At 36.0% G+C, this 27,121-nt stretch overlaps 1 protein-coding gene across 1 annotated transcript in view; it reads right to left on the reverse strand.

Moving 5' to 3' along the window:
* Positions 1 to 476: 476 nt before the first annotated feature.
* The window catches only part of MARCHF11 (membrane associated ring-CH-type finger 11), a 32,324-nt gene continuing 5,679 nt past the window's right edge, over positions 477 to 27,121 (reverse strand). Inside the window, exons 3-4 of the mRNA XM_005153555.4 lie at positions 9,253 to 9,445; positions 477 to 826 (exon numbers count right to left, since the gene is read on the reverse strand). Coding sequence (XP_005153612.3) covers positions 504 to 826; positions 9,253 to 9,445 — 516 coding nt within the window. The 3' untranslated portion in view covers positions 477 to 503. The remainder of the gene's footprint in view (positions 827 to 9,252; positions 9,446 to 27,121) is intronic.

Raw genomic sequence — 27,121 nt, forward strand, 5'->3', positions numbered from 1 at the left:
CATACACCTGAACTGAGCTAAGAACAATAACAACAAAATAGAAACAGAAAAAGAAGAATACTTGACTTGTGTCAATGACCTTTTTTTTTTTAAGAAGAAGATTGTTCAGTTTAATCCTCATGAAAGTGGAAAAAATAACAGTAGTGGGTTAAAGTAAAGCCAGAGTTTAAGAAAATACATACAATTTTTTTTTTTTACTTAAAAATGAGTTTCCTCATCTTTCAAAGACCTAAGAGTTAAACTATATTGTACACACCTCAGGTACAAATTGACAAATGATCTAATAAACCAGACTATATAAAAAGTGAGAGACTTTTCTTTTTTTTTTTCCAGAAAAATGTATTTGTGTTTTAGCTGATCATATAAAAAGCATTAAATTTTTAAAAAATGTGTATATATTTTTTCAAGTGTTAATGGTTTCTCCATTCATCGCAATTACATTCCAAAGTTGTGCAAGATCAGGGCACATTATCCTTATCTATGTAGCACAGTGAGCATAATCTTTACACTGAGGTCACTCTCATCACTACTTCCCCAGAGCCGTTATCCCCCGATGAATCTTCCTGAGGTCTCATGCGGTTGAACAGGTGTAACAATACATAGCCACACTGAAATCTTGGTGAGGTTAACTGTGTTGGGTGAACTAAACTTCTGTTTCTAAATGCAGTCAGTGGTAACCACAATGTCCTTCCTGCTGAGGATTCTCCTCGATTGCTCTCTTCTATGTCTGTGGCTTTATCATAATTTAACACATCCCAGTGTAGATTCACAGCCCTCCAGCGCTTAAACACTCGATAAACAGATGCACCTTCATGTACTATCAGTCCTGAAATTAAGAAAACAAAGAGTTTGTATAAAATGTCAATGGATACCATTTTGAGAGCAAAGATATAACACATTGTGATGAAACTGGCAATTGCCAGAGCCTATTAAGTTACTTGTAACTCTGATAATTCAAATAAATTGTACATATGTAATATAACCGGTTATTTGTGTGTTGAAGATAGGGATGTAGGGACATGCAGAGGAAATAAAATTGATCTGAATGAAAATTCAACATAACCAATACTGCAATAATCTGAGCATGCCTAACTAAATATTTAGAGCTAAATAAATCTATATAGAAGAACCTTACTCGCAGATTCGTAAATTGACTGCTTACACTAGTGTTATCCTTGTTCATGGTAACTACTTTTTATTTATTAAGAATTGTACTCATTTGAGTAGATTTTTAGGTAGGTTAGGCCTTCTGTAATGAACAGAATAATCTTAATTTAAGAGTGTTTGTAGAATTCAGTCCAGCTACATATCTATTTTCACATTCTTAGTTCAACTTAGGAGCATAGAAGATTTATGAAAACCTGAAACAGCTGTAAGTATAATTACTTCCCTGTCTTGCTTCAGTTGGGCAAAAAGAAATTAAATTTTATTATTAACTATGATGAGCATGACAAGGTTGATGGACTTTCCTCTTTCTCCTCAAAATTCAGTAGAAAAAAGTTGAGAAACATCTTTTTTGTTATAACCCAGGAAATCTTGTAAAAGGTCATTCAAGGAAAATACAGATTACCTGTAGTCCTCAGCAGACCAATATGCTTATGAACTTCCATATAGGTAATATTTATGCTTATTGTATGCATTCAATTTATTCATTTAAACTAAAATCTTGATTTTTCATATGTATATATATCTGTATTTACACACACCCTCTTTATACGCAGGTATTTCAAATATGGATTTGCTGGGTAGATGCATGGGGCTTCAGCCTTCTTACTAGGTTTTTCCTCAACAAGCCTGGTAACTTATATAGTTCTGAGCATTGCCACGTGTTTTCTCTGGCTCCTTGCTTTGGGAGGAAAGCAATCTGTCTAGCCAAAAATATTTACAAGTTTTTTGTCCAGTGTGTTTCTTGCCTAATATTTTCCTATACATGGGCATATCTAGCCTGGTGTCACAGGCTATAGTCCTTTATCCCAAGAGATTGTATCAATCACCTGTTCCTACACAATGAAATTGTGATTTAAGTGTCTGAGGGCTCTCAGCTTGATTAACAGAAAGGAGACATTCAAAGAAAGATGACAAAAGCAGAAAGAATGATATGAACATTTATATGAACAGCAAACCTCAGATTCAAGTGCAATGATTTGCAGATAGCAATGCCTACCCTAACACATTTTTAAAGATCATTACACTTGAAGATGGAGAAACAAAAAGATTACTTTCAGAAGGACATGATAGCAAATGTAGCATCTCTGTAGGCTTTCAAGTTGCCTATATTTCATTGAAGCATCTAATACAGCAAAACTAACACAATATAAACTTAATTAAATGTTAAATATTCTAAATGCATTTTGTATCAGCATAGCATCTTAGTGGTCTGGATCACAAGATGTTTATCTTCATCTTCTCAGATATATATAAAGTAACCTGTCCTAAAAATTTAGCAGCCATGTTAATACATAAATGCATCTTTAAGATTTGCTATACTGCCTTAAAAAAGAAAAAGGTTGTGTGTTTGATCAGATACAGAATTTGCAAACCAAATATACCATGATTTTGTCAAGGTGACAAAGATTCCCCTCCCCCCCCCCCCCCCTTTTTTTTTCTTCTTTTGAATTTCCTGTAGAATGATAAAGGAGATGAGCATAATTTTCCCTCTACCTGTTCCTGGATCAGAGTATCATTTGGCCAATTTCCTTCAAGACTGTGATGAAACAAAATTGAGAGAACCTATCTGCCCCCATGTTGAGATTTTTGACACCTGCCTGCACTCCACTGGAACCTGAACAACATATTTCAGAACAGAGAAGGAAGCAGTTGAGAAAGGATCATTTCAGTACATGAGGTACATTTAAACAGTCAAAAGCATCCTCCAAAAATTATGACAGAAAAAGCTGTAGGACAACTTCTTTTAGGGAGCTCTTTTTTACTGTTTTTGAGCTTTCAGGATCTAGTGAAATTACATTTTAAAAGTTTTTTCAACAACGGCAAAGAAGTTTTCTTTAAGATGGAAGCTGTTAGCCACATATGCTCTAAAAGAGCTACCAAACAAAGGATCAAATACTGCAAGGCTTAAAATAAAGTTGTCAGATTTGGCAATGCTGAAGAAGAAAAGAAGCACTTTCATAATTTCTCCCATAAAGCTTTATTTTCATCTGATAAAACTACAGATTGAAAAAGACATACATAGAACAGGCAAAAGAATTCCAGTAGATCTTTTGTCTCTTTGAAAACATATTTTCCAAGGAGCAAGAGAAAAAAAAGCTCTCAGCACTGATGGTTCCAAGACCACAAACAAGAGAAAAACTGGATAAGGTTTAAATGCTGGAGATTTTCCAGGTGCAGATTTCTGATGCTAGTTGATACAGTGAAGCTATAAGGAAATGGCAGAATCTCCTTTTTCTTAAGAGATCCACAGAAATGAATGAAGATATGAGAGAGAAAACAAGGATAAATCCATGAATAATATTAACTTGTTCCAAATGCCATGATTTCAATGACACAGAGGCCATAGTTGTATAGTCCTGGAAAGCGGGTGGAAATTACTTGTTTGATCCAGATGACCCCAAGAGGAAGTGTTAGAATTCACTACTGTTAGCTGTTTTGACATTCTGTCCAATATCTACAGGGAAGAGGTTTGGGATGATAGGCCCAGCAAAATGTCCTAAAGCTCTAAGAAGACTTTAGATTAGGCCTTTAGAATTTAGATTAATGTCTAAGATGTAGGGACGGTAATAGGATCCCAACAATAGGGTTATGGAGAGATCCTAATTTTCTCCTACTGCCAAATACTGTGACATTCTTTCCCTCTATCCCAAGGATTTCTTACCCTGAGTCACAAGACCACTAGAAATTTTTCATACTGCATACCTTTGCAAGCAGGCAACTGTTCTTAGTTCATTCAGATTTGGTGGTATTAGGTTCCAGTGTTGTCTTATTTATCACAGTAATCCTACTTATAATCATTTAGTAATAGTCCTTCTAGAAACATCATGAACTTTTACTAGGTAATAAAAGACCTGTTCAGAAACAAACTTTACCACTGGACAAAATGTCACGTCTTAATACTATTCTAGGGCCCACAGATATAAGAAAAATGCAGTAAATGCTCAAAGCATTAGTGAAACATGTCAACTCTAAAAATAGCAATATAACTCTTTCTAAACTAGTAAGAATTATATCTAATAATTAAAAAGACTTTTTGAGTAAAGAAATATTAAGTGCAGCTAGATGTGTTCATTATGAGTAACTTCAGCCTATACATTTTTACAACTAGGAGTTACACCAATGTTGCCAAGTGCCTTGTCAGGGAAGAAAGAGGCTTTCAGAGGGCTATTCACACCTCACATTGGCTCCCATCTCTTACTCACTTGCCACAGTACTCCTGGCACCACTCACTTTTCTATTGTAATGTTACAACTGCTTTTCATGCTGTAAAGGAGCTGCACAGTTGTTCTGGGATTGCAAGTGACCTGTTATTATTTATGAGACATTTTGTTCATTTTAGAACCATTTACAACTAGTAGTTTTGATTACATTCTGGTGAAAATAAATACAAAAAAATATGTAACTTTACTGCTACAAGAAATTGCTACGTCTACAGAGAAGAATGGCAAAGGCTTGGTGTACTGTCCCTCTAACAAGGGGGTTATAATATGCATTCCTTTTGCATTAACTCATTAACTTACTCCCTTGGTAATTCCAAACCGCTGCAATACCTCTAGGTTTCACAGGCAGTAGTTCTTTCATTAACATATTCAAAGTCTGCCTTAGAAAACTTCTGCTGCCAGCAAGTTTCAAAGAAAACAGCTTTACACCCAGCTCAGATGCAGAAAAGTACAAACTAGTGACTTGTAGGTTTGAAACTGACACTGATACGTAAAAACAATCCTGTTTGTTAGCAAGAATTCTGGAAAAATTTAGAACAAGGAGAATAATGGACACCAGTAAACTATGTACACTGGAATGAATAGAACATATTATATTGGTGAACTGTAACCTTTGGGAAGTTTCTTCTGGTGAAAAGTAGAACAAGACCAAAAATTAAAATACAAGTTACATGTAATTTACATGATAAGAAAGAGGGTGGTATGCTACATATGGTATAGAAATCGATCATTGGGAAAAAAATTTATATGTGCAAGTTTTCAAAGATATCATTAAAATGTTTCAGTACCTTTAGGCTACTGCTGTTAAAAATAGTAACAACAAAGCATTTCAAAAAGTAGAGATATTTACACATCACAAATGACCAAAAATATTCATATTGTTCATGCAGAGCTTCAGGGAGGCACAAATGAAGGCAGTTGGAATAAGTCTTGTTCATACCACCAGTAACTCTAGCGCTTGTCTTAAAATATGTATTGCACAGGAAAACCCATATGTCTGCATAGATTTTTCATTCAAATAAAGAGAGATTCCAGTGGGAGTATAGGTATTCACTCACTGTAAATCTTGTTGAAAACCTACAGAATACCGTGGATGACTAACACAAATGAGAGAACATACTAAGTGAGAACTGTGGCTGGCTGTAAGGCTTACAAGCTTTATGATATAAGAAATTACATATAATATGCAATGGTAAAATCACACATTAATGTGTTTTGGAGGTCATCAGCACAATGCACAGTGCTGTGGGTTTTTTTAAATCATTCCTATTTAATAATTACATCCACATATTAGAGAACCTTATTTGAAGGTTTTAAATAGAAACTATCAATCTAAAATCTTTCACTTTAGAGAAGAAAAAAAAATAAAATTGGATAAAGCTGAATTTATTAATAAACATTTTCTGATGCAGATTACTTGAAATTGTATGCAGAATAAGGGGGATGAATGAATCTGGATCATCAGAATTCTAAAATTACCAAACCTCCTTTATAAAACTTTCTGAATTTCCAGATACAGTTTAGAAAACTATTAAGTCATACCTGCACTGAAGTTCATAATGACAAAACAATGTCCAAATATGTTTCATTATAGTCAATATTACATAAAACATTCCATGTATAATTTATGATTGAACAATAAAATATGCATTAATGCTATTACAGGTATATCAGTTTATCTGGTGGGTGAAAAGCCACACTTCTACTTTGCTCCTGCATGGTGACAGTTAGGCTAGAATCATAGAATAGTTAGGGGTGGAAAGGACCTTAAGATCATCAAGCTCCAAACCCTCTGCCATGGGCAGGGACACCTCACACTAAACCACATCATCCAAGTCTCTGTCCAACCAGGCCTTGAACACTGCCAGGGATGGAGCATTCATTCCCTGGGCAACCCATTCCAGTACCTCACCACCCTAACAGTAAAGAATTTCTTCCTTATATCCAATCTAAACTTTCCCTGTTTAAGTTTGAACCCGTTACCCCTTGTCCTGTCACTAGACTCCCTAACAAATAGTCCCTCTCCAGCACCCCTGTAGGCTCCCTTCAGATACTGGAAAGCTGCTATGAGGTCTCCACGCAGCCTTCTCTTCCCCAGGCTGAACAGCCCCAACTTTCTCAGCCTCTCTTCATATGGGAGGTTCTCCAGTCCCCTGATCATCCTCGTGGCCTCCTCTGGACTTGTTCCAACAGTTCCATGTCCTTTCTATGTTAAGGACACCAGAACTGCACACAATACTCCAAGTGAGGTCTCACGAGAGCAGAGTAGAGGGACAGGATCACCTCCTTCGACCTGCTGCTCACGCTCCTTTTGATGCAGCCCAGGATACGGTTGGCTTTCTGGGCTGCAAGCGCACACTGAAGTTGGGTCATGTTCATTTTCTCACCAACCAACACCCCGAGTGCTTCTCCGCAGGGCTGTACTGAATCTCTTCTCTGCCCAACCTGAAGCCATGCCTGGGATTGCCTCAACCCAGGTGTAGGACCTTGCACTTGGCACGGTCAAACTTCATGAGGTTGGCATCAGCCCCCTCACAAGCATGTCAACGTCCCTCTGGATGGCATTCCTTCCCTCCAGTGTATCAACCAAACCAAACAGCTTGGTGTCATCGGCAAACTTGCTGAGGGCACACTCAATCCCACTGTCCATGTCAGCGACAAAGATATTAAACAAGATCGGTCCCAACACTGATCTCTGAGGAACACCACTTGTTACTGGTCTCCAAATGAACATTGAGCCATTGACCACAACACTTTGCGTTCAGCCATCCAGCCAGATCTTTATCCACCGAGTGGTCCACCTATCAAATTGATGTCTCTCCAATTTAGAGACAAGGATGTTGTGTGGGACAGTGTCGAATGTTTTGCAGAAGTCCAGGTAGATGACATCAACTGCTCTACTCCTGTCCATCAGTTCCGTAGCCCCATCATAAAAGGCCACCAAATTAGTTAGGCAGGATTTCCCCTTAGTGAAGCCATGCTGGCTGTCACCAAGCACCTTGTTGTTTTTCATGTGCCTTAGCATGCCTTCCAGGAGAATCTGCTCCAACATTTTGCCAGAAGCTCCATAGGCACATCAGGTACATGTTAGTTCAGCACCTTCCAGTCCAGAGGTGGCTTGACCCTTGGTGGCTTGAAGGGGAGGTACATATCTGCATGTACCAATTTACGGAAGGCTTGCCTTCCAAGTTTACATTCAAGACGAGGCTGGATGTGGTTCTGGGCAACTTGATTTAGTTGAAGTTGTCCCTGCTCATTGCAAGGGAGTTGGACTAGATAATGTTTGGAGGTCCCTTCCAACCCAAACTATTCTATGATTCTATATAGTTAAACACACTAGTATTTCTGATCACACACAGATGTTCTTGACTGACTTTGAGATTAATCTGGTTTAGGTGTCTGTTAAGTCAAACAAATAGAAGGAAATTGAAATAGTTTGAAATAACTGGCTATTCCAACTTGTTAATGCATATGAAAGTAAATTTTTTATGATTGTAATCTTTGTGGAAAAAAAAACAAACAAACAAAACCAACAGCAACAAGCCCCCCCCCAGCAGAATTCCATATAAATAAAATGTTTACAATGCCTGAAGCACATTTTGTCTTGACTTAATGTTTTTTTAAAAACAAAAGCAAAAACCCCAGTATTAAATGTTCAGACAGGAAAAGTGGCATTCAGGAATCAATATGTCAATATATCAATATATATATAACAAATATATATATCAATAAGAGGATATGTAGCTGAGCCCTTTCTGTTCCGTCTCCTGTCTGAGAAGATTTGGGTTCACAGAAGAAATCCTGTGCCTTAAAATATTCCAGAGTGGGCTTCTCTTGGAAAAATTACAAAATAGACAGAACTGCTGATCCAGCTGAAATATAAATATTTTTACAGTAATGGGATGGTTTCAGTAAAAGATGATATGGCTTTATGGTTGGAGCAAAAGCCTTGGTATTAGGAATCACTCTGTTTCTTTGCAACTTATTGAGCAGAATTCAGCACTGCCCTGAATTCCCATGTATGAGATTGGGATAACATCAACATTTATCACTCAGAAATCTCAAATCAGACATCAGGTTACTTTTGAATTTTCTTGAATTGTAATTCTGAAAATGTGGTATAATTTTTAATGCAATTATTATTTTTTTTCTGCAGATAATTGTAGCTATTTTAACAATTCAAGGTCGTTTTATCAAATGCTACAGGGATTTCTATTTAAATATTTTCAGAAATTCAAAACTGGTCAAAATAGCTTTGCAGTAAGTTGCATTTTCTTTTATAACATTTCAGCTAGAGTTAAATGACTCACAACTTTTTAATAATAAATTAAATTACTATAGTTAGCACCATTACAGTGCTTCATAACTGTTTATGATGTACAAAGAACTCATGCCTGTCTTCTCTGTTCTCTGTTACTAGCACAGTGACCTATATAAGTCTGTGCAACTTAATTTTGGGTATGTGGTTTGATGACATCCTCAGGGGCTTTTTCTGTGCTTTGTGATGGTACAATCTAACACACAGTGGCACCAGTAGAAGACTTGACAGCACGTAATTTGACATATTATTTTAATAATGTCTTTTGTCATTTTCATCTATTTAACTTCCTGAACTTTGCTGGTCGCCTATTTTTTTTCAAGAAATTGAAACTGATCCTGTTCTCACCACTAAGATCTTGGGGAGACACTGATGAATCTGAGAGTAAAGCTTTGGCTCTTTTCTCTTTGCAGAATTTGCTAAAGGTATCAGCTGAGAATTAATCTGCAAAGAACTGGAGTGATCCACTAGAGTGACCAATTAGAAAAATAGATATAGTCACAGTCTTAAACCACAGTCTGTGCTGTTTAAAGATTTTGAGCTTACCTATGCATACTAGATCCATAAAACCATACATTCCATAGCAGATTTGAAAAAGGATGTCCTTTCTTTGCCATACTGCATAAGGGCTGAAGGCTGACCATAGAAGCCAAGTCACACTTGCTACTAAGAACAGAGATCCTAGGATTACAGCAACCATCTGCACTTTCTCAACCAGTGTTATAGTAATGCTTTGCCACTAAAAGAGAAACAAAGTCGTATAAGATAAAAATGTTATTTTCTGTGATTGTACATTCAACTCCATTATTTCCTGAAATCAGAAATTATTTTAATATTTATACATATCTTCATAGATCTTTACTAATATCCTCAATACTAACATTTTTTTTCCTATTTCATTTTAGTTAAAGTGAAACTAACAATTGCTTCCCCATCCCCTCCAGCATCATTATTATCACCATCTAGCTGTGAAGTTCAGAAGAGTTAATAGTTTTATCTCTGTTTTGAATACATAGGCAAAAAAAAAGAAAGATTTAGTCTTAGAAATGGAACTCAGTCTTTCATATTTTTAGGCTAATGAACAGAATAAAAAAAGTTGGGAAAACAATCTTAAGTATGCCTTATGTTAGTGTGACAAGTGGAAGATGACAACTTTCCTTTCCATCCCGCCCCCCTAAAGTCAGAAGCCATTTTCCATTCTGCTGCTCATTAATGAAGTTCCAGACATACCACCGGAGTTGTCTTTCTCTGTATAAACCAGTGTTAACAGTACAAAAAGACACCTGTAGCCTAGCGTGGAAGCAAACCGAAGACTCAGGAGGAGCCCTGAATAGAGGTAACACAAACATTTCTTTTCATTGCACCTCAGTTATGTCTACTTTTCTAGGGAAGGCTGCATCCTCCATATGTGAGGTGAGCGATTTATGGTGTGACAAAATTTAAATATAAAAGCGTATGTTTACTGATTCTGTCTAGATAAGAATAGAAATAAAGTTCTGTTAACCTAAGAGTCACAAAAGCAAAACACAGCATAAGGAAAGAAGCATTCTAGCTTACCCTCAACATATATAGTCTTTCTTGGCCATAACTGTCTATACTAGCTTGGCAGACTCCCCAGTCTCACCCCATCACCTATTCCAAAGCTAGTATGCAGACTCTGTAGTCTCTCATCTTTCCTGTTCCTAATTTTGCCTAACATGCCTGCTCCTTTCCACAGTTGCTATAAGGAACAGGTGGAGGAAGCTACTCCAAGAAGGCCTTCATGACCTCTTTTCCCACCTGGCAATAATTTTTCCTTTTTCCTCTTACTTAATGAAAGCTTTCTCTTTTTACCAGCAGTTGGGTACTGTAACACAATTTCCTGCTCAAAACATGGTAATTTTTAAGCTCAATCAGGTCGCTCAGGTAATACGTTGAAAACCTCTAAGTATGGAGACTGTTCAGCCTCTCTGGACAACCTACTTCACTTCTTGACTGTCCTCAGGTTGAAAAATATTTTTCTTAAAAAAAAGTCTTATATCCAGCCTGATTGTCTTCTGTTCCAAATTATGCTCTCTTCCATCAAGTACACTGTGAAGAACTTGGGTGAGCAAAGAGGTACTCTGACCTTTCTTCCTTTTCAGCTTTTTCCATTAATTTCTCTACTCTTGCCTAATTTGCACATCTGGTGCTGTGTGCGTTCTCTTGTTGCAGTCTTCTGAATATAATAGTATAAAAAAATAAGCTGTATAATAATTTATAAATTGTCTATCTTGAAATACTATCCTTTCATAATGAACTTATTAAATTCATACTAGCTATTTCATCGAACTTCAGGGTTTGGAATGGGGCTATTCATATTAAATAATACGTTTTTATGGTAAAGCAACTATGGATACTCATTTGCTTTATTAGAATTTTTTATTGTAAGATCAAGGAAGGTCATTAATAAGTGATGTATTACAGAATGGTGTGAGCATCTTATGACTCAGATATTATTTGCTTGCAGTATTTAAATGTCAGGGCTGAAATTCATCAAACTCTCTTCAAACTCTATAGGGTTGTTTTGACAAAATTATTTTTCATTTCTCAGCTGAAGCTGCATAGTGTGACTTAGCAGAAAACTAAAAATGCAGTTGGTTATGTATCTCTTTCTATCTTCTGTTATTATCAGCATGAGACAGACCTGCAATGAATTTGTTCAGAATGCCTGAAATCAAAGTACATTTACATGAAATAAAGTTTTAACTGTCACAAAATATTAAACTGTCAGATTCATGGAAGCTGGCAATAAACTGAAAAAACTGCAATATCATGGAAATAGATCTTTCACAGTACAATTTCAGCAATGCAGAAGTGCCTAAACTAACTTCAACTTATTTTATTTTATTTTTTTTTAACTTTGACTGGTCATAACTATTCTGCAAACATAGCACTGAACAGAAGATAAAATAGTCTGAGTATTTGGGATAAGTAATGCAGCATTCACTTTAGATATAAAGCCCAACCCTTATTCAGGTGTTGCCTGACAACCAATTTCTATTCCTATCTCCCATTCAAACAGAATCAACCACTCCTATGATCTTTTTCCATCTCATAAGAGTTTTTGTTGGTTTTCCCAAACTTTTTCTTTCTAGCAAAGCTTGACCTTAAAATGTCCTAAGAAACACAGACATGGATCTTCTCTTCTTCCTAGCATTTTCTCAAGAATGTGTTCTGGTTATTCTGCTGTTCTCCTGATCAGATGAATTGTCTATCAAGAATGCAAGCAATTGAATCTCTCAACTTCGAAAAATTCATTAATACCAAAGAGTCAGCATATTAGCATGCTACTAACCAGGAAGGGGAGCCTCCCCACTTACTTACACAAGGATCCCACAGGCTGTAATTCCTAACTCCTTAGCTTTTAAAAAGCAAACAAAATAAACACCAACAAATAAGAACAACAAAGAACCCTAAAACGGGTTTGGATGTTTTCTTCTATTACCCATCTACTTTGGCCATTGTGGTGTTCACTACCTTTCTTCTACAAAAGAAACTGCGGTCCTTCACCTTCCTGGTATTAAGCTCAGTAATAACCAAACAGTGTAATTTTAGGAAATTTTCCTCCCTGTAAGTTAATCTCTAAATCAAACTAATTGATGAAATCCCACAGTTGATAAAGAACTGTGTGCATAAGATGGAAGACATTCAGGAAGCCCACACAGTTTTATGAAAAACTGCTAACTTTCCTCCTACTGCTAGGCAGCCTGCCATAAGAATCCAGCACCCTAAGAGTGATAAGGTGGGATGGATCGGTAGCAAGCTCTAACATGGGATCAGTTTGGGGACCTTGGTTTCCGTGTATGGCCATCCTTACTGCTAATGTCAAGAAAACTATGGATGTTCCTGATGGCTAACTTACCTCAACCCAATTTTCCTCCTTGTTGCCCACCTCCAATCAGTTTTGATTCAAAACAGTCTGTGATTGCCTCTTGGGAGTGAAGTTTCTCCCATAACTTTTACTGAGTTTGAGTACAAATTATAAAAAGCTAACAGATGTTACTGAGACAAGCATATTTTTCACATAATGAAAAAGTTGTTTTGTAGTTAGGAAGATATTCACATTTAAAAAAGTTTGGAAAGTTTAGTCCTTTACTTAGCCATGGACAGTGTTAGCCATTAGGCAACAAGAGGAACTGCATAGGACTGTATCATTTGGTGGCACTGAATTTCATAACAAGGCTTGTGAACAGGAACTGAAGTTGTGGTCACACTGTTTTCTTCTACCTCAAGTCTTACCCACAGCATAGCTAATACATGTCAGCATACACTCTGACAGACACCCAGGAACAGAAGACTCTTTTTCTAAGGTTCTTTTTCTAGTACCAAAAGCTACCTAAACTTTGATTTCTCACAATCATTTACCTTATTGTATGCCTTGTTACATGTAATTATAATTACCTTTTAATGTCAAATTAATGGCTTACAATAAAGAGATCACCAAAATAATGCAGTAAAAATTATTCATTGATAGTTGAGAATTTCCATTTAGAATTTAACAGACTGAATTATTTAACATTCCAAATTGAATGATCTCATTATGAATGTGTCATAATTTAAATCCATTATTTCCATGAAAGTGTTTCTCATTTTCCTGATATAACTTGTCACAATTCATAACTGCTGGTGATTATAAGTTATGACTTCCTAATTTGTTTTTGTCATTTGCTGACTATACATTCAATTATCAGTAACAGCTCTTTTAGCTAAGTATTTTGCAAGTTAGAAAAGATCTATACAGCCTTCTAGTGTCAGCTTCTGCAAAACACATGACCCTAAAAAAATAAGTATTATGAGAAAGATTACCATTTTTACTTAAAAACTAGAAATTGAAAGAAAATGTTACTTTGTATATAGGCAACAATAATAATATTGTGAGCAAATGTTCAGATTCATTAAAAAGACTCTCATTTAAATTTTTATGAAATGGGATCCCATTGTGTGGGAACACATTTTACTTTAATACACAATGACAATGGACTCTTCCTTTGAAAATAGTTCCTTCATAAATGAAATATAATTCATGTGTCTGATTTTAATGTAATACTATCTGTTCCTTGAAAACTTCCTACACTTTTACTCCTACTGACACTTCGTTACTTTTGGCTCTTTTAATCTTTTATTTACCACTGGTCTTCCTTTCATGAATCATTTGGGAGTCTAGTACATTAATGGTAGACTGTATTTCTAATGCTGACCCCAGAAACATTGCTTTTCTTTTCTTCTAATGGCTCTGTCAAACAGAAATATTGCATGATTTATTATTTTTTGAGGTTGAGACTTACAGAAGTTGAAAGAAACCTATTGCTTTGATGGACTAATTGCTAAAGAACAAAGTTAATACAGTGATATGCATGTCCTTGTTAACATAAAGATGGATATAATATTAAAATATCTGTCATCTTTGAGATAAATCAATATTAACCTGGCTTTTTTTTTAATGGTGGCTTGTAAAAGCCCATTGATTATTGTAAAATACATGGCAGAGACGTGATATAAGTCCTGACTGAGACTGTACTTGTACTTAAGAGTACATTACATAAAAAATGTCTGCAATGAAAATAAGGGTCTTCCTACATCCTTAAAAAAAGAATATCAAATTTCCTTATGGCTCCCTGAACATGTACCAGCTTCAACTGCCCCTATTTGTAATGCAACGAAACTCCTTAAACCAAAGAGCTGTTGGGGGTTAACCCACTCCGCTCTCTCAGAAACACAGCTTATTATGGACAGTGCTGACTGAAACCTCTCATTCCCTCTAGTCATTTTTGAATGCATATTTTCTATAAAAGTAACTAAAAATAGCTGGCAGTGACCTATTATAACATAACATGATTAACCTGAATATATATCAATTATATGACTTCAAAAGTTTTTGTTGGTTTGCTCTAATTGCTCTGATTGCTACAGTCAGCCCTAACAAGAAAAAAGTTCTGTCATTTATTATACATAACGGATTTGCAATCTGTGTACATATGAATAAAACTCTTACAGAAGTAAAAGAACATGATGACTTAGGTCCGACAAACCATTTTTTGAATGTCTGTTCTCTACCTTGTTAGTAGTCTGGATGATCAGATAATTCAGTTTTCTAACATGTTTTGAAATAAGCACACATTGACTACCTGATTTTATATGCAACCTTGTTTAATACTGTTAACTTATTGACCAAGCTGGATAGAAAATAGTTGTGAGTACACACACACACAAACACTTGAAGTACCTTTTTTTTTCTATAGTCTTCCGTATTTGTCTTTTTATAAACCAAAACAACAAAAAAGAATCAATGCCATGAAAATTGCAGCTCACTGTTAATGCTTACCTATTTTGATAAATTATTAACACATAGACTGCCTGTATGCCCATTATCTTTTCATATATTAGAGAGCTCGTTTGTACAGATAGTTTGCCTGTATGCAACTTCCCAGTCTGACTGAAAGACTTTATCAGTGTTTTACCTGGGACATTCTGAGAGCACAACATTTACTGTGGAGATTCTGTTCATCTGTGCACCACACAGCAATTTAGTTGATGGTTACTGAATATACACATACAGAGGATGCAGCTCAGATTTCTGAGTGCCCAGAAACCTGAACATCCTGAGCTATGTACAAAATCTTCACATTCTATTACATTCACCTTTCAAAATATTACTATTCATTAGGCAGAATAGTTTAAGATTTTATCTTACTATTTTTAAAATCATGGTAGAATCAAGATCGATTTTTTCTTATTCCTGATTTCTGCTTTTCATTACGAATTGCCTGTCAATCCACCAGGATCAAATTCTGCCCAAAATATATACCACAAAATACTTCAAATTCGTGGTGTGTTGTAAAGATGTATCTGTGAGAAGTATGTGAGGTTAAAGTGAATGACTCTCATGTCAGCTTTTAAATCATATGAGACTGTAATCAATTAAGTTTAGATTAGAAGCTTAGTTCTTCAGTATTTTGAACATTTAATGGGCACATGTGTATTTGGTGAAAGCCAGTGAATGAAGTTACCACTCTATGTGAATAAATACTGTTCCTACTGTAAAGAAGGAACTGTTTGATTTCTGTTGCAACTTTATTGGAAATACTGAATTTTGCTGCAACATAGCTGTACTCTTGATAGCGTTATCTGAAAATTAAATATGAATGAATGGAGGGAATGGAAGCCTGCCATGGTTGTTGAATTTTCTGCAACTTAAAGATGATGTTCAAAATTAAACTGAAAAAATAGCTCAGGCATAGATTTTCATGCTATGGATAGGTCCACATTCCTTAAGAACACTGAGGAAAAAAAACAACCCACATTTATTCTAATTATTAAAAGAACAGAAGTCTCATCAAAATTATAAACCAGCTGTGTGAAGGAGGTATTAACATTTTTCATGCTGACTAGTCACTTAGGAGGGTATTTTTCTTTGGACACAAACAGTATCAAAAGGGTTCTGGAGTTGCTTTTTCCTTCTCTCCTGGGAAAGGTACTGTTTGTAAATTCTAGCTAAAACTGCTGCTGGATAATTTTAAATGTAAAAAATTTGAGCATGAAGCTAAAAGACATGTAAAAAATTGCTCAGTATGGAGGTACCAAACAAGCTTCTTTCACACAAATGCCTTAGCCACACGTCAGTATAAAGAGAGATCAGCTATTCTTGATTGTTACTGTTGATATCTTCTTGTCTATCTTATTGAAAGTGTTTGAGTATTAATTCCAGTTCATTTATTGAAATTCACACTTTATCTACTAGGTGGACTTTCTGAATGTGCTAGCTACTCTTTCCAAGTAATTTATTGGAACACTTCCATTTCCCATACAATACATAAGTGCTCACTGAAACAAAGAGAAAGCAAATTAAATTGATTCCTCTATTCACATCACTATAGGGATGAGTAGGGGGATGATTTTAGTATGCAACAAAGTATCAGGAACTATTTCTGACACTGTCCTCTTTAGTGGGTTCTGGATGTTGAAAAACTGTCCAATCTTCTTCCTATTGCTATATGGCAATGATGTGAAAGAATTGCATTGAAGGGTGCAAGCTCACCAGAACAACTGAGTATAACTACTGGCCCCGACCTTTTTGAACAAAAAATAATTCACAGAATGGGATCAGAATTTTCTTGTGAACATCACGAAAATGCACATGGGGTAAGAGACTATCCTCATTTCATGTGCTTCTTTGTAAGAGATAATCTGTAGGAAACTTCAGATTTTGAGGGTAACAAAAAGACTAAAGAAATATATCCTGAGTTCAGAGGTAAGGTTGTAGCCTTGCCTACTCCCTAAGCAAGACTATGTGTGTTTTGTGTGAAGGTTAAAAGGCAGGATGATAAGAGTATCAAGGTAACCAAGGTATTATCTACAAAATCTGTCACAGCCTGCTCTGAAAGTCAATTAGAATGTAATTTATTAGATTGGCAAATCAATTAGATTGATTCTGGAATCAATTAAATTAGCAATAAATCTTCACTTGAAGACAATTTGGCCCTAATTTTAAAATCTTAAACTGTGCAAATGAGTATAGTAAATAATATACTGCTTGAAACTTTGCCCTAATGGAAGAATTAGCTTATTTATTGACACTGGTTTATATATTGTATATTGCACATAATTAAACTTTGTTAGATGTGCAATACATTTAAAATTACAATAATTAATATCATGTATGCTTAAGATAACAATAATTATTTTAAATATTAAGTTATTAATTTAAAAATAGTCAGAAACATTCTAAAAGTAGATTGCCTGGTTTTTCAGGTACTGCTATATAATCACAACTACAAACTAGTAGGTACTGTTAGCAGCAGTAATCAATTTTTTTTAATAGTTTGGGGTAGCCACGGTTTTAATCACCCAGTTACTTTTAAGACTTCATTTTTAAGATCTGAAAATATATAAGATATAGTTCTTAATTACATAAAGTGGCAATTTAGATACTATCATCAAATACAATAGCTATGTCTGTAAAAAAAGAAGAGTTGCCTTTCCAGTATACACTATACCAGAAACTCGATATTTCTCTCTAACTATATTATGAATATGTCTGAAATCTCTTGGAGTAAATACATTAAATTGAAAATATCACTGATGCTTTTGGACACTGAAAATACCCAGTTTTCTGACTTGTTATATGGTGCATCAACATTCATAGCACTGCAAGAAGCAATGACTATAACATCAAAAACTGTAATATCCATTCTTACCATTGTGTTTGAACATCACTAAACTATAAATTGTTCTTGGCTTAATGGTGGTTATAGGACTTACACATAAGCCATGCACCATCTCTTGCAGTACCAACATAAACGTAAAAATACCCTCAGTTTCTCTCAAATATAAGAAGCACCTAAAAGAATGAAAGGTAAGTACATTCTGTCCACATGGAAAATACCCTTATCAAAGAACCACTTTCTTGTTTGCATGTTTCATTTCAAGTTTGTCTATAAACACAGTCACATTTTGTTGTCTCTAGACAACAGTCCTTATGTTCACTAATTACGTATGATTGAGGTATTGGTCTTCTTTTCAGAACAGCAGCTCTGAGATTGCTCTGTCCTATAGTCTACACTTTTTCTAGATTCCTTAACAATATTAACAGTAACAACTGAGCTCTGATTAAACTAGTTTAGAGCACTCTTGGAAAAGCACCCCAGTGGTCCTATATGATATGTGTCCTGAAACAAATTGCTATCTACTTGGAAAATTTTTGCACATAGGCTGCTGGTTTTTTTGACCTCTCTGGAATGAAACAGGCAAGCAGGTCTTCTACTGGCTCTGGTTCTGCCATTGCAGTAAGACAAAAGTTCTAATACCCAAAGTTTGTGAGCAACTTGTCCTTACAAGAACAATCCCTAATGAAGAAAGCAAGGAACGTTTCTCCATCTCAGATGGCACTCTCACACACTCACTAGACCTTCAGAAACATCAAAACTGCAAGCTGAGAAAAGCCTCTAAGACTAGTGACTGCAGACAGAGCTAATGGGATATGTCTTGGCACTATGAAATAGCTAGAATAAATTCTCATGACTCAAAGCACAGAAAGATATAACTGGCCTGGACAGCTGGTAAGGGGAGGACATAACACTCTTCTTCACGTATGTTTGCCAGGCAGACCTGGCTGAGTATTAGTAACTTTGCCAACATCTATCTGTGAAGTATAGGAAATACTCGATATGGCTCAATATCCGAAGGAAATATAAGAAAAACACCTCAAAAGAAAACAACCCCCAAACCAGGAAAATGGACAGTATTCTAACAGACACCAGACAGCTTTTGCTATAATGTAGTGAAGAGCACCATTTCTGCAGTTATTGACCCTAACTCATACAGGATTCTAAGAGAGAAGAGCAATTGAAAGAAGGAAAGCATCATTTCTCCTCAGGCACTGGGAATGGCCATGCTGAAGGAGAAAGGCTGGTATTTTTTTTGTGACTATGAAAACAATCCTTGGCAACTTTCCAATAGAAGAACAGCTTTTAGAATGTCACTTTGGAATGCCTGCTCATGGTCTACCAAAGTGAAGCAGCTCAGGCTCTCAGCCAACACATTAACTCAGTCCAGTGGTGCAATTCTCCAGCAGGCAGCTGCCCAACACCCTGCAGAGATGCTGAGTGCCACAGACAGACAGTAGGATTGCGGCCTTCAAGCACATACAGAAATTTTCAGAGAGAGCTTTGAAAATAAACATGAGATGCAAATTAATCACCCCTTGGAGCAATGAAAATTCCACATGAATTTCAGTCTATAAAAAAAGTTATTTAACTTTTTCAAGTGATTTTCTTGTTAATATCATAAAATGTATTCCACAAAGCCCTCTTCCCCTTTAAGCGGGCCCACAGGAAAGATAGGGAGGGACATTTTATCAGGGAGTGTAGTGATAAGATGAGGTTTAATGGTTTTAAACTGACAGAGGGTAGATTTAGATTAGATATTAGGGAGAAGTTCTTTACTGTGAGGGTGGTGAGATACTAGAAGAGGTTGCCCAGAGAAGCTGTGGCTGACCCATCCCTGGCAGTGGTCAAGGCCAGATTGGATGGGGCTTTGAGGAAGCTGGTCTAGTGAAAAGTGTTTCTGCCCATGGCAGGGAAGTTGGAACTAGTTGATCTTTAAGCTCCCTTCCAACCCAAAACTGTCTGCGATTCTACGATTCCCCTGAAGTGAATGGAATTAGGCCTTGATTACCAGAAGAAAAAAGTGAAAAAGACTGTAACTCCTGACAAAATAACTCACTAGACCAAGAATCTTCCTGACTTCTGTCACAAGACTGGAAAAGGAGTAGTCAGCATAGTTACTGAGGAGAGTAGAGAAATAGTCACAGGTTTAATCTCCTAGTCAAGGATCACTTCCTTAGGGTTTGACAGGTCAGAGGCAGCAATAGTTCAGTACTAAGATAACATGGCCAATTCATCAGCAAAAAGGACAAAAAAAAGGGACAGAGTGACACAGGGACAAAGATATGGCTTTTTATTTACACCTCAGATATGCTAATTCCAGCTCAGAGGACGTAGCACTGTGGAAATGCTAGATGATTTTTAAATAAACAGACTTGAAGCTTGTACCTCTGAACCCAAATAAGGAAGAAAGAAACTTATTTGGAGGTTATTCTGAGGACCTGATGCATTAGAGATGTACAATGAAGACAGATTCACTTTTGTCATGTGATAAACACCAGGGTAACTTTAAACAGCTGAAACCATCTTCTCCTCTGCAGTAGCCCAAGCTAGAAGACTGAAGTCCTTGGATCTTGTAGGTCCTAATTGCTGTGGCTAGGTTCACAGCAATTCTACCAACAGGATTACAAAAGCATGAGGGAAAGGCACAGAAGAAAGATAAGTTTCTAAAATCTCCACAGCTGTAAACTCTTTGCAGTGAATGCACATCAGATTTTCCACAGATTTCTGAACACCTTCAAGTACATGGTGACCATATCCACTCTCAGTGGAAAAACTCAAAGTACACACATTTCCCTAGAATAACCACCAATTTCACATATTTTCTAGGTCTTTTACCCAAGGCTATAGGAAAAGGACAGGCTGGAGCAGAAGATTTTGAAATCCCCAAGATGCATTTGATGGTCTCTGTCCTTATACTGATTAGTGGATGATATTAAGATCTTGCCCTTAGGTTTGACATATAGCAGAAGGCATCTGTAATTAATCAAATTTCTAATTGGTGCAAGCATCCAGAAAGCAATGAGACGATAGACAATACTCTGTAAATGCTGCCTGAGGAGGAAGTGACCTTTTTTATTAAGCCTCAGGAGAATTAAAAGTAATAATTTTACAGTTAAATACAGACAAAGTGTCTTTTTTGGAAGGTGACACCAAATGATTGGAGTTTCCGATGATTCCTGTGGTCACTAAAGGAGGAGGCTATGTGGAGGACAATGTTGCAAATGCAGGAAAATGCTGTAAGTGTAAGGTTCGTATATTCTATTTGTGTTATTCTGACGTGAACCAGTGAGCTCACATCAGCTGTTATGCTGATTCCTTCAAGTAAAGTATGTGATACTGCTTTCCTCCTATGAAACAGCAGCTCTGAAATTGAGATGCAGAATTTAATCATCCAAGGAGGAACACAAAGTGCTGGAAGTAATCACAAGCAGGTATATTGTAAACTGCAAATTGCTCAGATAGTAGCAATGAAAGATACATAAAGCATTCCATTAAGAAGCAGACTCTTTTTCTGTTCTTGCCTCGTGAGCAGAGAGAGCTTCCTTAGCCTGAGAGAAAGCATACTGAAGTTTACTCTCATTTTCTCCAGATACGTTTTCCTGGGTGCTAACATATGGAATTTGCCTTTTTCACTACTATCCTTGTAGTGCTTGGAATAATCTTCTTTCCATATAAGCAGAATAACAAAATACATATGAAGCTCACAAGTATTTCATCTTGATAGTAAGGTTTGTGATTTTACAAAACTACTAAGGATTTATTTATTGTATCTGTTCTTTGGGCATAAAAGATATGGAAATGAACCTTAGCTCAAGAAATAGCCTCCACCAAGTAGTATCGTTTGTGTGGGTATCAGCACAGTGTATTCCTGTACTGGAAATATGCTTGTCACAGAAATGGCAAAGTTTAATGCTTTCCTGGAGGGAAGACACTGCCAGAAAAGCACACAAAAATTGGGGGTTGAAGGGAAAATAAGAGGAAAGTAAATAGCATGTGGCTAAATCTGGAATACTCATTCTCCATCAGCTTCACTGAAATGTAAACAAACGTAGACAGAAAAAAAGAAATTTAGAAACAAAATAAAAAAAGAAAGGAAAAAGAAAAAAAATAAATTTATTAAATAAATAAAACCAAAAAGAACAAAAACAAAGAACCCTATGAGAAAAGAGTCACAGAAGCAAAACTCACAACACAGGTGTTCTGACCCAGGTGAGTTCTTCAAAAGAACTGAGGCCAAATTTTTCTTTCACTGTTGAAGTGTTAGCAGGAAAGAAGATGGGTCTGCACACTGCCCACTGCTGAAGCAATAAGAGTTTTCAGTCTGAACACCAAACATCCAATTTGAATGTATTTATGGGACAAAGAAAAGAAAAAAAAATTAACAAATCTAAGTGCAATAGATGCAAAAGCTGTCTCCAGCTGAACAATTTAAGAAAGAAGTTAGCATGACTACAGTCATTTGGATGGAGCACTGAAATGCAAACTGACCAACATTCAAGACCTAGAAGCATTAAAAGGAATTTTTAAAATTAATTTAATAAAACTTTTCTTTGACAAATTTAGTTGTGGAAATAAAAACTGCAGTGGCACTTCACAGCACAGACAAGAAGAGAACTGGAAGAGAACTCAAGAGGTTATAGTGCTCAGGGCAGGTTACTTACAGTGCCAAATAAGCATGAGCTAAGGAATCATAGACATGAGGTATAAAAGCAGCACACTATCACTTCTTGCCAAGTTTTCATATTAAGAGATAGAAGTAGCATGCTGAAACAACCAGTACTTGGTAACAATGTTTTTCACTAATCTCTGTTGATAGTAATTAAGGACCCAAATAATCAGAATTTGTATGTAAGATAAAAAGATGAAAATTTGCATTTGAAAACTCACAAATCTTTGATCACTAAGTAAATTTTATCAATTTTAGGCTGGAAGATGAAGCTATTGGAAAAATACCAATCAGACAAAAAAATGACAAAAACCAGTAACTCAAAGGCTCCTCAATGCAGGTCTCATACCATATCTTAAGCCTTGCACTGTTTACTTAGATATCCTCAGCACTTTGTTTACTTAAAGATCCTAAGCACTTAAAATGGCAGTAACCATGTACATGCAGCAATCTAGATTCCCATTCACAATGCCTTTTAATTTTGAAAGTATTTTCCCAATGCAATCTGTTGTAAATACATAATTTATGCTTATAATTTCAGTAATAACTGTTATTCAAGATATTTACTCTGAAAAACAACCTTGCACCATGTCTCCTGTTAATGAATTTTCCCCATGAAAATCTCAGGCTCAAAGAATCCACCTTTTTAATTGAAGTAGTTAAGCCACTATTAAATACACCAAGATAATAACATTTTTTAAATCTATATCTGTATCTATGTCTATATATCTATATATCTATGTATCTAAATATTTAAATATCTATACATCATCTATATATCTATATATAGATATATCTATATAGCTATATATCATTTATCTCTATCTATAGCCGATATATCTATATAGCTATATATCATTTATCTCTATCTATCTATAGCCAAATCTATCTATCTTGCCACTAGATCAGGATGGCACTTGCAGTTAAGACTTTATTTCAAAGTACCATTCACAGTGTACATTGTACTAACTGTTGCTTCACACCATTCAAGCAGTCAAACTGCTGTAAGCACAATTCACACATTTCCCAAAATAAAACAAGAAAACAATTGTTTTTTTAATATGCTACAGGAAATAAAAGAGGAACATATGAGGGGCACACGCCCACATACCTTTAATGCTCTCCTTTTTTTTTTCTTAACATGCTCTGGTTTATTTTTTGTAGGTGCTTGACTAACTTAGTATAAAACAAAACTATGTAAGAGAACGCAATAGAACTAGTTTAAAAAGTCTATCCACATGTTATTACAAAACTGTTCTCTATGATCTAATCAACATTTCTTTGCCTAATCTATTTTCTACAGATAATCCCCTATCTTAGATAGTGAGCACCAGAGTGGCTTATCTATCTCCCTACAGGGTAGAGCTGATGTTCTGACAAGAACAACAGATTTCCTGAGTTCTGCCAGTTGAGATGCCAACTTTGACCAACTGTTCCATCTAGCAAAGCAGGAAGACACAGAGAATCAGGAAAGCAGACCTCAGGTGTTTGCTAGTAGCACTCAAGTCGTAGCTAAATCACAAATATTAACTACACCTTCTAGATCACTGCTTCAATCTTGATCCATTCCAGCCAGCCAGATAGCATAGTTTTTGCCATACAATGTTAAAATCTTAACGAGACTAGGAATGACCAAGTTCTTTAACTGAAATACAGCTTTCCAACAGGTGGTTTCCAAGGTTTGGCAGTTCTGACCTAAATCTCCCCCCTCCAGCCCCTCCTCACTCTCAGTTCCTTCATAGGACTCTCTGAAGCAAAATCAAACTTCTTCTGCTTTTGAGCTTCTATTTTCTGTGCACTTAATCCCTTTCTACTTCATCCTTCTAATTTCAATTCTTTACTGTCTTCAGTCTCCCACATTCTCTCCTGATGGTTTCAGTTCCCATGCTGACGACCACTTTGATATCTTACATTAATATCGTCCGTCTTCATTAGACTTACAAGTATGCTTCAGTGTCAACAGCATAGATATAGTTGTATTATTTCTCACACTCTTTCTTTTCTAAACATCTAGTTTTAGCTACTTCTAGATAGAAGTTACTAAAGTAGATAGACATTTCGACGTGATACACTCTGAGTGGTTTCGGTGACATGCACTAGGTAGATGCTGGTGATTATGGGCAACAGCCATTCATTGCTTTGATTAGCTTTTCACACATGTCTATTTTTAGTCTTTTGTTATTAGTTATTCCTTATCCCTACCAACTGTCACTGGGATATCAATGTGATAGAACCACTTCATTTGTTCATATATTACAATTTCATGATTTTCAGATCATTGATACTGATGATTCTTCTTATCCCATGCCTTCTTAGCTGTCATTAATTAGCAATTCTCTCCATCCTTCTAAAGCTTGTACAGTTTTGTTCCTCCTTTCCACTGTAATGTCCATCTTGCACTTCTTCAGTTCTGTATGCTAACAGCCACATCTTTTGTTTCTAGGATGCTAGAAATGCACTAGTGGTCTGCTCACTTGCTGCATGATGAATTTATTTCCTCCTCTGAATGCCTAACCAGATGTGTTTCTCAAGCTCAATTAACTTCTGTCTCCATACCTTTTTGCTGTCTTTATTTTCCATCTCTCTACTCATTTTATCTCTGCGTCTGTACATTAATTACAAGAAAACAGAGGAAACATAAGACAACATGAAATTCATTACCCCTTAGCATTTTCCCTCTGGTGCTTTCTATTTCACATTTCTGTCCTTTCCGTCAGTGGTGAAATTTTTACTGTCCTCTCTTTTTCTACAATTGCTCTACTTTGCATCAGTGACATGATTCTGTCCTTCCTCCCGACCCACTCACACCAGTTCTCCTTGTCAGTCTTTCATTCACCTTCCGTTCTTTCACAGAAAGTACACAGGAAGTATATTTTGCCTTTCCCACCATAGAAAAACCTGACAAATTTGACACTACTGGCCTCTCCAACAGTCCTGCTAGTCTTTATTTGTAAACTCATTAAGTATGTTACTTAGAACTGACTGTAATCACCATTAGCTCATGTCACTGAAACCATTCAGTGTTTTGAATCAAAAGGTTTATCTACTCTAGCAACTTCTCCCTAGAAGCAGCCAAAAGTAGATGCTTAGAAAAGAAAGAGTATGAGAAGTACAATGACTGTATCTATGCTGATGACTGACAGACATACTTTTCTGTTTCAGGATTCTCTGTCCTCTCAAAACTAAAATATTTGCCTTTTTCTACCACCTTTTGTACAGATCTTACCATACATTTAAGTTCATTAAAATCTCCAGGATCTTCACAGCCTGGCTTTATTCAAGTAGTATGGATTTGTCCTTCAACCCATGAGGATTCTATAACCCATTAAATTTAAATATCTTTTTAGATCTTCCTGTTCACAGTATTTCTAAAGCTTGCAGGTGCTTTCTGTATAGCACTTCTAAGACTATTCATATATGAAAAATTAATTTTTCATCATCTCTTTCATCTTATATCTACATTATTGCAACACAGCTTTTAAGTTCATGACGAATGCAACTTCCTCCATGACTACAAGACAGCTTGAAATACAACTTTTTTCATATTCCACTACTTAGACCATGTTACTGCCCTTCTTTCTTCACTGTGTTGGTTTGTCTTTCCAATCACGTCAAATAAAACAGACTTGACTTGATTTTTTAAGTCCTTCCAGGCTTTTACTGACATTAATTACCTTCTAATGGCTACTCAGACATTGACTCTCATCTCTGTTCTGTTCATTATAATTATCTCAGCCAAGTATTTAATTTTTGAACAGCCCTTCTATATTGCCTTCATATTCAAAGGGTGCGTGCAAAGATTCATTATTTTCTTTTCAAGAGGCATCTTAAAACTCACCTCATTGCAGATGCCAAAATCTCAGTGACAGATAGTTAAAAATGGTTTGTGTACAGAGATCACTGGTTTTATAAATTCCCATAGACTTGTCCCTTATCTCTTGTTCAAACTTCTTTGTATATTCTTCAAGACTGGGACAAACCTTTTTCTTTGTGTGCATCGACATGTTGAATAGCACAATGTATCCTCCTTGATCTTCATTACAGTAACAGCAACAACATTAGTAGATTGTTGTTAGTACATAGTGTAGTTTTAAAAGCTTTGTTGGAAATTTGAGCCTTCTCCCTTTCTCCTTTTTAGTTATGCCTACAAAATGTAAATGCTTTCATCCAGCTGAGCATAGTCATTAGCAATAACTTTTACTAAACATTTACTACATATTTTTTCTGCCCACTGGCCTCCATACTGAAGTATCTGAAGAACTTTTTTACTTTTTAATATAACACACATACATGTGTATGCAATCTGCTACAGAGCCTCCAGCTCATGCTTAGCTAATTGATGGCAGTGAGATTACTCAGATGAATGAGGACTACTCACATAAACAACACTTGAAGAAATTGAACCTGTAATTCACAAAACTGTTGAACAGAGTATTTTTTATTCTGAATACCTCAAATGTGCCACAATTTGGACCAATGAAAAACACTGAACTCATAAACCACATCCCACCTCCAGTAACTACATACTTGCTTAAATAATGATACTAAGAACAACCTTAACTTT

Source organism: Melopsittacus undulatus, chromosome 1, assembly GCF_012275295.1.
Source record: "Melopsittacus undulatus isolate bMelUnd1 chromosome 1, bMelUnd1.mat.Z, whole genome shotgun sequence".
NCBI classification, from domain to species: domain Eukaryota; kingdom Metazoa; phylum Chordata; class Aves; order Psittaciformes; family Psittaculidae; genus Melopsittacus; species Melopsittacus undulatus.